The sequence below is a fragment of the Garra rufa genome, chromosome 7 (genome assembly GCF_049309525.1).
Source record: "Garra rufa chromosome 7, GarRuf1.0, whole genome shotgun sequence".
NCBI lineage: Eukaryota > Metazoa > Chordata > Actinopteri > Cypriniformes > Cyprinidae > Garra > Garra rufa.
Genome location: NC_133367.1, coordinates 6,450,101 through 6,464,402, shown reverse-complemented (window position 1 = coordinate 6,464,402; position 14,302 = coordinate 6,450,101). Strand labels below are relative to the sequence as shown.

General features: G+C 36.3%; 1 protein-coding gene across 1 annotated transcript; it reads left to right on the top strand.

Annotated features, from left to right (window-relative positions):
* The first annotated feature begins 8,605 nt into the window (after positions 1 to 8,605).
* On the top strand, positions 8,606 to 12,158 carry LOC141337874 (GTPase IMAP family member 8-like). The gene is made up of 3 exons (XM_073843453.1): positions 8,606 to 8,615; positions 9,287 to 9,976; positions 10,359 to 12,158. The coding sequence occupies exons 1-3, from the start codon at positions 8,606 to 8,608 to the stop codon at positions 10,934 to 10,936; spliced, it is 1,278 nt and encodes a 425-aa protein (XP_073699554.1). The 3' UTR covers positions 10,937 to 12,158.
* The last annotated feature ends 2,144 nt before the right edge of the window (positions 12,159 to 14,302 follow it).

Below are 14,302 nucleotides of genomic sequence, written 5' to 3'. Positions count from 1 at the left end.
TGCGCCTATTATATTAATATGCTCTTGTCTAAAATAATGGCTTTTACCTTTTCTTTTTTGTCTGCTTTCCAAGTTGTTGTTATATAATCAACAAAGAAACAACATTTCACTTGTTTGTGATTTATATGGGCACTCATATGCGCAACTAATATGCGCAACATAGCGCCAGCTATAGTTTCTGTTCTCAATCTCTGGTATATTTAAGCGTATTTTCTCTATTTACTCAGTCATTTCCCTCGAATCACTAGATCATGGTAAATTAAGACAGCATTTAGATCTAAATCACATTTTCCTAAGAATAAATTAAACAATTCAGAGTCCGGATGATGCATAAACTCAATACAACAATGTAATCCAAATCCAAAAGGAATAAAGCCATTAATCGGAGTCCTGTCTTGTTTAGTATTATATTATTTTATTGTGTATATCCCTGGGCACATTATGGAACGTACATTTACACTGTAAAATGAATAATGCAAATGAGAGCAAGTAGAAAATACGATATTACTTCAATAATAATTATAATAACAATATTAATAATCACGAAAAAAATGACGTGAAGAGTCATAATGCACAGCCAGCACCAAATAGACAGAACGGCAAAACTCAAAACTGTGCTGTATTATAAGTGCTAACATTCATAATTAACTAAACATAGTATTTGTGATGACCAGAAGCTGACACAAAGTTTTTGAAGAAATGTTTGCTATTTTTAGAGTAAAACACCGATATATGTCATAGTATCATAGTATCTAATTTGTAAAAATAGACTTTGATTCCCGAATTTACGCTTGTTAAGTACGGCTGCTGCTGTCACCTGAAAAACTTTTACCCTGCAAGCGCCAATCCGGAAGCCAGAAACACGGAAGTGTGAAAAAGGCTAATTGGATACAGTAGCATCTGCGCTAGGGCATTTGCATAAGCCGATTTGATTGTAAGTTTTCGAGCAACGCCAGTGGTGCGACGTGACTGATCCGCAATACAGTTTGGCAATGCATGACGTCACCTGTTCAAAGTAAAGAAAAAGTGTTAACACTGACACCCCGTGTTAATGGGCTGTAATACCAATAAATGTAAAGCATTTGTTGTGGAGTGGAAGGAACTAAATAGACTAACTAATGTTTATGTTTGTAAAAGTTTACTTATATTTACTGGTATTTAATATACACTCTTTTTGCCTGGGTTATGTTTCTCCCGAGTGTTAACTCTAGGGGCAAGGCTTCTAAACCAGGGTGTTTTTAGGGGTGTGACATTTAAATGATGACTGTTTTCATGCGCCACATTTATCAACATAAGATCATTGGTACGATGAGATTGGCGGCATCAGATGTTTCTTGAACTCTGTCGTAAGTTGAATTGTGTACTCGAATCTGCGCTCATTTCTACGTTAGATTGACAAATGAGGCCCAGTATTCTCTGATTACCTTGATAATTGTCAGTCTTCACTTGAAATGTAATATATTGTTTTTAATCTAACCTTAGACTCGAAAGAAAGAGAATGTGAACTGAGGATTGTGCTGCTGGGAAAAACTGGAATTGGGAAAAGTGCATCTGGAAATACCATCTTAGGAAGAAACACATTTATTTCAGACATTTCTCAAAAGTCTGTTACTAAAGAGTGTCAGAAAGAGACAGCTGAAATCAACGGCAGACACATTACTGTGATCGACACTCCAGGACTGTTTGATACTGAACTCAGTAATGAGGAAATCAAGAGAGAAATCAGCAACTGCATCCACATGATCCTGCCTGGACCACATGTGTTTCTCTTATTGATTCCTCTAGGACGATTCACTCAAGAAGAACAAAGAGCAGTGAAGATCATCCAAGAGACGTTTGGTGAAAACTCATTAAAGTACACCATAGTGCTCTTCACCAGAGGAGACTTTCTGCAGAACAAAACGATTGAAGAATTTGTTGGAGAACCTGGATCTGCCCTTAAAAACCTGATTGATGAGTGTGGAAACCGTTTCCATGTGTTCAATAATAAAGAGACTGGAGAACGAACACAGGTGACTGATCTACTGCAGAAGATAGACAACATGGTGAAAGAAAACGGAGACAGTTACTACTCATGTAAGATGTTCAGAGAGATGGAAACAGAAATAAAAGAAAAAAAGAAGATGATACTGACAGAGAAAGTGGAGCAACTGAAAAAAGAAAAAGAAGAACTGGTGAAGAAACATGAAGAAGAGAAACAGAGGATAAAGATGAAAATGCAGGAAGATCATGACAAGGAGAGAAATAGAAGAGAAGAACAACATGAAAGAGACCTTAAAGAACAAGAGAGAAAAAGAAGAGAAGAAGAGGAGAAATGGAGAAGGAAAGAACAGGAAATACAGGATGAATTTAATCAGAGACTTAAAGAAGAGGAAGAGAGAAGACTGAAAGAGATAGAAATTCTTCATTTGAAATATAAAGAAGAGAAAGAAAAAATTAAGAAAATGATGGAGAAACAAAGTCAGAATCGCCATAAAGAGAGAAAGAGAAGAGAAGAGGAACTTAGAGAGAAAGAAGAACAATATAAAATAAACATTAAACACCGAGAGGAACAAGAGAGTAAGATACGGGAGGAGCTGAAGAGAGAACGAGAGGAATGGGAGAAACTTAAACAACAGGAAAAACAAAGAAGAGAAGAAGAGGAGGAGAAATGGAGAAAGAGAGAAATGGCAATGTGGGATGAATTATCAGACAGCTAAACGAGAAAGAAACATCTTTAGTTCAAACATGAAGTAGAGAGAAATATACTACTGTTTTTAAGCACTTACCATATATTTTATGCATTTTGAATGTCTTATGTTAAGCGTTATTTAGGATATGTTTACATGGGTCCTATTATCCCTTTTCACTTTTTGAACTTTAGCCAGTGTGTGGTGTGTATGTTTCAGCAAAAACTTCTACAAAGTTACAAATCTCAAAGTCCACTACAAAGGGAGATATTTTGTTTTTAAAAAATCCCATTTCAAGAACTACAACGAATGGCTCCTTTGGACTACACTGTTTTTTGCTGCGCCGTTGACGTGTGCAGTACAGAGGTTCGAAACACATGCAGAGCCGTGGCTGAAGTAAACACAAGTATTGACTGGAGTGACGATCATCAATGTCCATGCTGGAGCTGCGCCATAGACGTGTACAGTGTGTGGTAAGAGATTTATTCATCATACAGTGTAGATAGCTTCACTAGCCTTATGCTGGTGGTGGTTTCAGGCATGTAAATAAAGCACAATAATGATAATATTGTAATATATTGTTAAAGGCTATGTAACTTTTTGTTTAAAATTTAATAAAATTTCAATTTCTTCCAAAACAAGTTTTTGTTTTACTCTGAATCACTATGGTAAACCATTGAAAGTGTTTGGATTCTAGACTAATCGGAACACTTCTTGTGGGAAATTGAGAAAATTAGAGAAAAGTTGATCCGGCTACTTTGACGCGTGTGGGAGTGGCATAGGTTAGTTGCCAAAACGAGCGAGAGAGGTTGACGGAGAGGTCCAAGATGTCATCAGCCACTACCCAAGAACACTCCTCAGGTCTGTCTACCAGATAGTAGATGCGTGGACCCCTTTATCAAGAGTCCACTAGATAATAGACCTGGTATGAATGTGTGTGTCTTTCTGGAGCTCTCTCTGGATTAGTCTCTCAGTGATGTTGACCCATAGTCTGGATCTGACTCATATCGTCAGCATTGTTGGGGGTAACGCATTACAAGTAACGTGAATTACGCAATCAGATTAGTTTTTTCAAGTAACTAGTAAAGTAACACATTACTTTATTATTAAAATAACACATCCGAGTTACTTTTAAAAAAAGTAACACCAGTTACTTTTTGTTTCCTTTATGTATTTAATCCCATTTTTTTTAACCCATGTCTTTGCTGCTGACCTTACTTCAGAATCTTACTTTAGATTAACTAACATTTGTGCTTCATTTGTCTCATTGCTAAAGAGTGTTAAACTTCCTTTTCCTACAGTTCTGCTGTACAGACGTGAATTTACTTTTCTTTCAGCCTTAAGCCTTAGGCTTATTCATTTCACTTTTTGGTGTGAAAGGGCTTTTACATTTACTAAAAATCTAACTTTTTATATTGAAAACAAACCAACAAGGCCTGCCTGGATTTAAAAAGTAATGCAAAAGTAATGTCACGCATTACTTTCCATAAAAAGTAACTAAGTAACACAATAAGTTACTTTTTAGAGAGTGACGCAATATTGTAATGCATTACTTTTAAAAGTAACTTTCCCCAACACTGATCATCAGTAATATCTACACAGACATCAGCTCTGAACAGCAGCTCAACTGACCCCAGACCAGCCCGAGATCAGGGTGCCAAACCGCAGGAAGACGATGAGTGTTTCTGAAAATATCAGTGTCTTAAAGGTCCCATATCGTCAAAATCAAAATTTCCTGGCTTTTTTCATGATAACTAAGGTCTAGGGGCTATCTAACTACCATATGAGTTTCAAAACAGTCAATCCACAGTAAACTGCACACGGCCTGCTTAAAGTAGCTGTTCATTTTCACGAGCAGCTGTGACTTCCGTAACGATGTGACGTCCGATCGACTCAAGTCACCGCCTTCAGTCACAAACCAACGTCCCACCCTCCTTTTGTCAAACCCCCAGACAACAACGCATCCATTCCATTGAGCAACAACAACAGGAAAACAAGTGGAGAAAACCCTGTTCAGTCGATAGATGTCAAGCTACGATCATTACACAGGCTTCAGAACAACGTTAATATAAGAGACCAGCGGCACGTCAACTTTCCCTCTTTCACACAGCGATTCCGGTAAATACACGGATAATGTGTCCCATGATTTGTTCCGGAATTGTTTAATTTGGTTCATTCACAGTTGTTTTCCGGAATCTATGCGTGCTTTACACACAACCCATAAAGACATGTGACGTTTGGATGTGAGATGTAATGCGACGCGTACGTTTCACTAAACTGAAACTAACCTGAACAAACTGTGCTTCAGCGCTGATAGTGAGGAGCTGACTCTGCCTGATGATCGCTGCTTCATTCCACTTTGCACGTAACGTTATTTTTCGTTGTGAAGAGTCGCTTGATAACGTGCATCATTACTACAACACTGCCTTTAGGTTCTGGCTTTGGTTCACACAGTTCCCGTAATTTTCCAGAATCAGCGCGCATTGTGAAAGGGGCTTTACTAAAGCAACAGTTATGTAGCCTACTGCATTCGGTGTTTGTAAAAGAAAAAACATTAATGATCATTCTAAAATATCCTGTTGAGTATCAGCTCTCTCTATTGCTCTGAGCTCGCTTACGCTTACAGCATACATGACCGTAGTTACCTGTGATTGGCCTGGTTGTGCGTCACTCAGAAAACAACAGGCCAATCAGAAGAGAGGCTCATGAATATTAATTAGATGGGCCAAAATCGACCTGTTTTTGACAGAGCTCCTAAAAAAGGAGCTGTAAAAATATATTGAGATGGATTTTGGCACTTATACCGCAAATATATATTCTTAAGGACATCAACAAATAAAATAAACCTCCAGAAATGTGTACGATATGGGACCTTTAAGTAAATTAGGTGTTTACTATTTACAAATATTAAAGTTCTTTGAGCAATAGTTCATCCAAAAAATTAAAATTGTCACCATTTACCAAACTTGTATAATTTTCTTTCTTCTGTGGAACATAAAGAAAGATCATTAGAGAAATTCAGGATTTTTTTTGTCTATATAGTACCAATCAATGTTAACCAAATATGTTTAGTAACATTCTGCTAAGTATATTTTGTGTTCCACAGAAGAAAGTAAGTCAGACAGTTTTGGAACAACATGAGGGTGAGGAAATGTATTGGCAATAAATTTCCTGCATTCTATAGCTCAAAATCAGTGCTTTACTGTGTGCATTTCTATGTGACAAAAATGCATTAAGTTTGTTGCATGTGAATTCAATAATATTCATCATTATTTGTTTCTGTCCTATTTTATTAATTCATTTATTCCAATTGAAGGACCTATAACCCAGCAAAAGTTTCACAGGGGAACTCGTGGGATGGACTGGATTTTGTACATTGCCGAATTTTAACCCCAGTCTAACGCTGATGTACAGTATGTGGATAATAATGTTATTTGAAACTTAAACTGCATAAACACATTGCATTACAACAAACAACAAATACAAATAATAATGCTCTTTTTAGCAACATTATATGACCTCTTTAAATCGAAACCGAAAGTAAAACTCGTACGGTCATTCAAAAGCGATTTTAATAACTCCCTGATGCGCGCAAAATAGGCGGCATAACATATCTAGGCTGTTATTAATGGTTAACAAAGCAAAAGGAAATCCAAGGCACTCTCATTTGGAAGAAGTTAAAAAGCCTTTATTGCAGCGGCTTGGTCACATTAAACCTTTCTAAAAAAAACTCCAACGCGTTTCAGCACATGGCATTCATCAGGGAGTCAAACAGTTCTCACAGGTAAGGGGAGGTACTTAACATCTAAAAACACCAATCAGAAAGCTCCATCCTTTTATTTTTACACTAGGTTTTGTTTACTTCTATCTGGTTTGTGTTTCAGGTATAATGTTTATGTCTCACTGTTTGGTATAAGAATGACACCTGTTGGTTGTGATATACAGATACTTGTCACCTGACTAATTTATCTGCAAGGTGGAGCTTTCTGATTGGTGTTTTTAGATGTTAAGTACCTCCCCTTACCCGTGAAAACTGTTTGACTCCCTGATGAAGGCCATGTGCTGAAACGCGTTGGAGTTTTTTTTAGAAAGGTTTAATGTGACCAAGCCTGCAATAAAGGCTTTTTAACTTCTTCCAAATGAGAGTGCCTTGTATTTCCTTTTGCTTTGTTGACTATATTTTCCCATCCAAGAAGCACTCCTGGATTTACGTTTTCTGTTATTAATGGTTGTTTAGTTGTGTATAGCTCTGCATCATGGTTGAAAAAAATTGGTCTCTATTTGCACTTTATTGGTATATTGAGAAAGTAGCCTACTTTGGTTATGGCTGGTTTGGTGAAACTTTGTTGGTGGTGGGCTTATCTGCTTAACTGTACATAATATAATATATTTTAATAATTAGATGCTGAATTTGATCATTTATTATCAATGTCTTGAGGCAATAAACCACAAGTGTTTTCTTTATTGGAAATGTTTAACGTGCAGTTTTGCGCATTCCGTGATTTGCCTTTATATTCACATATGCCTGTATATAGTTTGCTTCATCAGTGCAATCCGTAACTTCTATTTAGCGCAAATCTGCAAATCAGTTTTTGTGAATAAATGACTCGATCCACCTGTTTCTATGAACGTCATCAAAAGCCGCTTGCGCCACCTGCTGTTGAGCGAATTGCTGTTGACCACGCATCGGTTTTCTGCCGCTATTCCTGCAGCTCCCGGATGTGCAGTTGTAACAGAGTTATATTAATAATGTGTCTCCACTTGCTAATAATAATCTGTAAAATAATCACACTGAAAATTATTGGACGAAAAAAGGTTAAGAGAGTTTCCTATTGGCTGGCTGGTTCTTTACGCTGTGTGCGCCCCCTGTTGCATCAGTCAGTTCATGTGTGTAAGGCCAGCGGTAAGTTGTGTGCTTGGAAGCTCTGTAATACTGTCTGTTATTGTCTATAAAATGTGTGGTGTATCATGAGCAACAGCATATATTCGATATCAAGAAAAGTGCTAGACATTGGCGTAGAGTGTAAAAGATGTGTGTTTTATTTTAGTGTGCCAGCACGAGGATTGTCGAATATGCTGGAAGTTGTCAACTCACTCTTTATTACAATGTTTTCTCAGTAAATAAACGGCTGGGAGAATAATTCTTGAATCACGAGCTTTATTGATGCATAACACAACGCAAGGAAGATAAAAGACCAGTTACACAATGCCGAATTTTAACCACTGAATTTGTGGAAGTGAATTTAGAAAGTGAAATAAAATGGACCGAAATTTGCCTGTTGTAATACCTTGTATTTTAAAAAGGATTTAATATTTTTGAAGTGAACTCAAGGTGAATATGAATGATTGAATATTTAATTATGAAAATGTGTGTGAAAATGTTTTAAGTTTGAATATTCACAGCTTAAACAACTATATTAAATTTCAGGGCTTAAAATGCAAGCCCTGGAAATTCAAGGTGTTAAAATGCAAGCGCTGTTAATGCAATGCGTTGTTCAGTAAGTGTTCAACATGCTTCTTTGCTTTATTTGGCATTATTTTTTTCCATAAATAATTTACCAGCACACATTTCTTTCACAACTGTTCATGTTCGCTGAAGACAAACTGTCTTTACGTAAATACTCACCGAGACGGACATTTCGACATACTTTTGTGTTTATTTGACACTTTAGGAAAACGCCCGAAAGCCGAGACTTTAAATCAGGGGCGAAGGCGCACCGCTGTAAAGAAAGCAAGAACATGGTGCTCTATGATCGTTTTACGTTGTTTACCACCTTTTCATAATGTTTGGAAGCCAAAATCGAAACCGAAACTAAAATATGATTCGTGGCACAGCTCTACTGCTAGCTAACGTTGAGTCTATGCACATGTTCCCAGCAGCTCTAGTCTTTAAACGTTGTTTCTTTCGATTTCGAATTCCAGGTGTTATTTTTACAATGGCGTCAGGTAAGAATCAAATTGGATATATGTATATGTATGTACATATATAACGTTTCCTTAAAGATTTACGAAGTATGAATTAAATATTAGCTTACAGTTCGAAATAGTTTTCTTCGTTTAGTTTGTTAAATAATATTTGTTAGTTTGTTAAATGCTAGTTGTTGTTCTTACATCTGTTTAAACGTGGCACTGAACACTAGGAAGAAACAAAACTTCTGCGTGGTTCGTTGCACTTTGTTGAATTTTATGGAGGCTGTATCAATAAATATGTGTTGAAGTGTAATTTTGACACTGGAGATGATCTGAGGATAAAGAGAATTATAACTTCTCCAATTAAATTAGTGCTGATTCATGTATCATCAGCACTTTTGTACTCAGTTCTAACAAATGATTTATAATGGGTAAACAATCTGTTACACCTCTCTCTCTCTCTCTCTCTCTCTCTCTCTCTCTCTCTCTCTCTCTCTCTCTGTTTTTTCTTGTCTAGCAGCAGGTAAACATAGTCCATTATTTGATCGACCTGACAGTAAGTAAATTACAGCACTGAAGTGACATTAACATTACTGCTTGTTTTAAATCTGTTTCTTCTGTAGAATATTTAATGTGAAATACTTAAGTGATGATTAAACAGTGTTGTATTAATGCAATTTGTTTGTGTGTCTGTGCTCTCTTTTCAGTGAGTGATCTGAGGATTGTTCTGATAGGAAAGACGGGATCAGAAAACAGACGAGTGGGAAATGCTATACTGGGAAGAGCAGCGTTTGACAGTGAAGCTCCATATTATTTACGGCAGTCCAGTGACAGAATCAGTGGAGAGGTGGAGAAGAAAAAGATCACAGTCTTCAATCCTCACCTGCTCCAGGCAAATTTCCCACAGGGGGTGATAATAGACGGAGTGAGAGAGTGTGTGTCTCTGTCTGCTCCAGGACCTCATGTGTTCATACTCGTACTGCAGCATAGTAACTTCAACGAGAACGACAGACAGAGTGTGAAATATGTGCTCAACCTCTTCAGTTACCAGGCCATGAAACACACTATAGTGCTGACTACTGATGATGAGACACGAGGATCAATATCCGCTTCTAAGAATAACACTATTCATGCTTTAATAAAGGAGTGTGGAGGAGGACATCTGAAGTTTAATACAGTAAGCACAGGATGGCGCTATGAGATGTTCAGAAGGACAGAAGAGATACTCAAGAAAGAATGTAAAGAATTTCTCATTTGTGATCTGTGTGAGGATGGAGGTGTTGGATCATCAGCGGATGAAGATCTGAGCAGATCTGGAGGTTCGGTCAGAGGAGATGAGAAAGACAAGAAGGATTCTGATCTCAAAGAGAGCACAAAAACAGCAAGTGATGGAGCAGGTTTGTCAAACTTTTTCTTCGTGAATTACTGTTTTGTCATTTAATAGTTACATTGTCTTAGAGACAGAAAATGACAGAGAAAAATAAGGCTCTGTGACTTGAACTAGAATTTATTTTTACTAATTTGTTTTGTTTTTGTGGTAAATTCATCATTCCATTTTTGAAGTGGGTAATTGATTATAGGCAGTTGTGCCCTAATGGTTAGAGAGTCTGACTTATAATATATAATCTTACACCTTTTTTAGTGAGTAAAATTGTTTACATTTTTGCTATTAATGACTGGCGAAGGTTTATGATCCCTAGATAGCACCAGAACCTGAACACTGGAAAGCTCTACTCAACTTAAACCACATTGTTCAACTATTTTCTTCATTTGACACAGAGGGTGTGAAGCTGAATCTGGTTGTGTGTGGGAGTAACAGAGAATTAAAATCCTTCATATCAAACTTGATCCTGAAGCAGAGCGAGAGAAGATCAGAGCTGAGCTCAGAGTGTGTGAGGAGAGACGTGGAGCTTGATGGACGTCTGATCAGTCTGGTGGAGCTTCCTGCTCTGTTCAACACTCAGCTCTCAGAGGAGGAAGTGATGCGTCAGACTCACTGCTGTGTGTCTCTCTGTCATCCTGGAGTTCATGTTTTCATCCTCATCATTCCTGGTGATCCACTTAATAATGAAGACAGAGCAGAAATAGAGGAGATCCAGAGGATATTCAGCTCAAGAATCAACAAACACATCATGATCCTCATAAAGCAGAATTCAGAGCATCAGACAGCAGAACTAAATGAAGAAACTCAGTCTTTCATTGAGAGATTTGGAGGAAGACATCAGTTCATTGACCTGAACACACAAGTGTCTGTGTTGATGGAGAAACTGGAGCAGATGGTGGAGGAAAATAGAGGTGTTTGTTTCTCCACAGAGACATTGATTGAGGCACAGATGGAAAAAGTGCTGAAACTTTAAGAAATGACAAGGAAAATCTATTTATTTTTAGTCACAAGGCAATGCTCTGTAGGAATTAAACACACTTTTCATGATAGCTAAAGAGATAAAAAATAATATTAGGGCCCAAATCCTAAGACATGACCATATTGTTCTTTTAAGGATTATTATTATGGCCTAAGCCCATGGAGTGGAGGGTCATATTGATTTCCTTAGGATTCGTCTTCTAATTTTTGTCAATTTTATTGTGGCTTTTGGGGCCTTTGACATGCTCCAAAACTCCAATAATTGGCAAACACAATGCTGTGGTCCATATCATACATACTTGCCCGAATGAAATTCGGTACACATATAAATCGCATCGAGCTGAACAGTGTTTTCACTGCATGTCATTAGCTCCACCCAAACAGGAAGTCAGCTATTCTAGGTTTTGTGAAAAATGCATGCTCTGGAATTTGATATACTCATCCTAGTGTTTTTTAATCCAATTGCCACCAGACTTGGCCAGCATGATCTCAAGATATTGAGGATGCAATTTTTTTAATATCTTAAACAGTTTGGCCGAGGTGAGGTGACACGTTTATCGCAAGAAACTGGATACATGATGTGTTTTATAACTTCCACATACATTGTCTGATTTTGATCAAACTTTAGCAGTTGGTTGTGTAAAGCCGATTACATAGATGTGACTATTATGAGTAAAAGTTATAGTGCCACCAGCTGGCAGCAGAAAATGTCTCTTTTAAAAATGCTTTGAATCCACCTGATGGATTTGTTTTATTCAAACTTTATCAGAATAATGCCAAAAAAAAAAAAAAAAAGAATTATTGATATCACATGGCAACAAATTTTTTCTACATGATGCCAAAACATTGAGGAACCTAAATTGCAAATGTATTTTGGATATCTTAAATTGTGTTGCCATGGCAATTTATTGCATATCTTTATATTTACATTTTCTTAGATCTTAAAGTGCATTATCAAAAAACTTTTTTTCATATGAAGAACAAACCATTCTGAGGAAACATGCTTAGTTTCATAATTTTACAGTACTATTTATAGTTTTACAATACAGCTAACAGAAAATTAAAAACTATTAGACATTTCAGCTCTGTTTGCAATAGATAGGTGGATAAGTAAATAAATAGAACATGTACTGGTTGATAATATAAATTTATATAATTATTTCAAAAGTGCTTGTAGACGATTAAAATAATTAAAAAATGCTTATATATCATTAAATATTTCGGTAGCACTTTTCAATAAAGTCAGATTTTTTTACATTAGTTAATGCATTAAGTATTTTCTTTGTTAATGTTAGTAAATATAAATGTTTGTTAGTTCATGGTATTAAGTAATGTTAACGGATACAATGTTACATTTTAATTAATAACGTATTAGTAAATTCTGAACATAATATAAACTAATATTCTAACTAATATAAATGCAGTATGTCGTTCATGTTAACTAATATAGTTAATGAATGGTAACAGCTGAAAAGGAGAGTGTTACCAAAGTTATATTGTTCTCTTTGTGTGTGAATGTGTGTTTCACACTCTAGAAGTAACCCTTGTATTACCGTGTGCTGACCATGACAACCAGACTGCTAGACAATAAATGATAGAGTATTTATTTGTATGTGAAATAATAAATGCATTATGGAAAATCACATTGTATTGTGTTTTCAAACAATGCAGTATGAGTAAGGTAAAATATGTTGATTAGTACTGGTCGAAAGAAAGAAATAAAACCAAATGTAATATATAGTATAACCACTAGACGTCTAGGTCTACTTTACACTTTTGATGGTTGGTTTAAAGGTATATTCTTTTATATCTGTGAGTTAAATTGCATTACAGTTCATTTGTAGGGTACTGACAACATCATGTTATATTAGGATAATAATTATTTAATAACAACATAAAAAGACCTGGATACAGGTGCATGTGGATTTATATATATATATATATATATATATATATATATATATATATATTATTTTTTTTTTTTATTTATTTTTTTTTTTTGTGCTGCAAATAATGTAAAATAACATGACATTCATCTGAATTTACATGATCTCATGATCTGTGACTGGCTTGGCATTTCCGAGAACTGAAGGATTTAAAATGTAAAAGCAACACAGAGATGGTTTTTATTACTCAACAGGTGAGTAACATATTTTATTGAATAGATAAACTACCATTATGTAGCTCTCTGGCAGAGTTTATAGTGAAGCAGTACAGTATTGTGAAGGGTCATTTTATTATGAGTTGTTGTCATATTTTTTTTTTCTAAGTTTGATTTTAATGGACTTTTAACTTGTATTCATCACTTCCCTGCTTCCTTTGTTCCAGTTTCCCACCACTCATCTCCCACCTTGAATCACGAGGGAGTCCAAAACGGAGATAAATGCTCAGAATTGCACTTACTAGGAATAACAAGACTTTGCAGCTAAAGTGTGGTAGGCCAGAGCTATAGAGCAAAACTCATGAGATGGCTCCCTCTTGTGGTGACTAGGTGGTAATTTAGACAGAGATACAATTATGACTGTACTCTCTTTAAGAAGGAGTGGCCCGAGTCAAATGAGGATGGTGGTCTGGATGATCCAAGTGGCTGGCGTGAAATTCGGTGATGAGAGCTGGGTTCAAGATGTCATCAGCCACTACCCAAGGACACTCCTCAGGTCTGTCTACCAGTACGTGATCTGTATTTCAAAAACCCAATTATTCCCTGTAATCGCACAGAAAAACTGAGACTACAGCTAACTTTAAGTGCATTAATTCAGGTTTTGTTTGTATTAAAACCTCAAGTCAGGAAAGTAATCTGCTTTCTCATTACATTACTCAGTTTTATTATTATAGATTTGAAGTATTGTAGTGTGCATTTATAGTTTTTCACTTTTCCCATTTAAATGAAACATGAAACATGTTCTTTGTATAGAGAATAATAACTACAAGCAGCCTCAAAATATATTTTGACATGGTCTGTATCCGAAACCCCCCTACTATACCCTATTAAATATTCCCTACATTAATCCACTCATGCAGTTCACTTGAACAAGTGAATGGAAACGAGTGAGTGAATTTGGATACTGAGTGCACCGGAAAGACTGCCGCTTTTGCATAGTTTGCTTGCTGTTTACTATCAGTTAAAACCGGCAGTTCCAGTAGTAAGATTACATGATTTATATTGCACACTTTCAAGGAAATTACGTATAAACCCCTTGTTAAACAATTTATTTTTCAATTTAAAACGAAGTTGTACCTGTGTTGTACGCTGTATTATGCCGTGGACGTGTTGTAAAATGAACAGATGGATGATTCAGCTGCGGGCGCCATCTTCTGGCGAGACGCGGGAAGATGCAGTGCATTGTGGGTTATCTCCAGC

What these genes read in the sequence shown, in the direction of transcription:
- LOC141337874 (XM_073843453.1), top strand. An exon ending in AACAGCAAGTGATGGAGCAG is followed by an intron (nt 9,977 to 10,358) that starts GTTTGTCAAACT and finishes CATTTGACACAG; the next exon opens with AGGGTGTGAAGCTGAATCTG.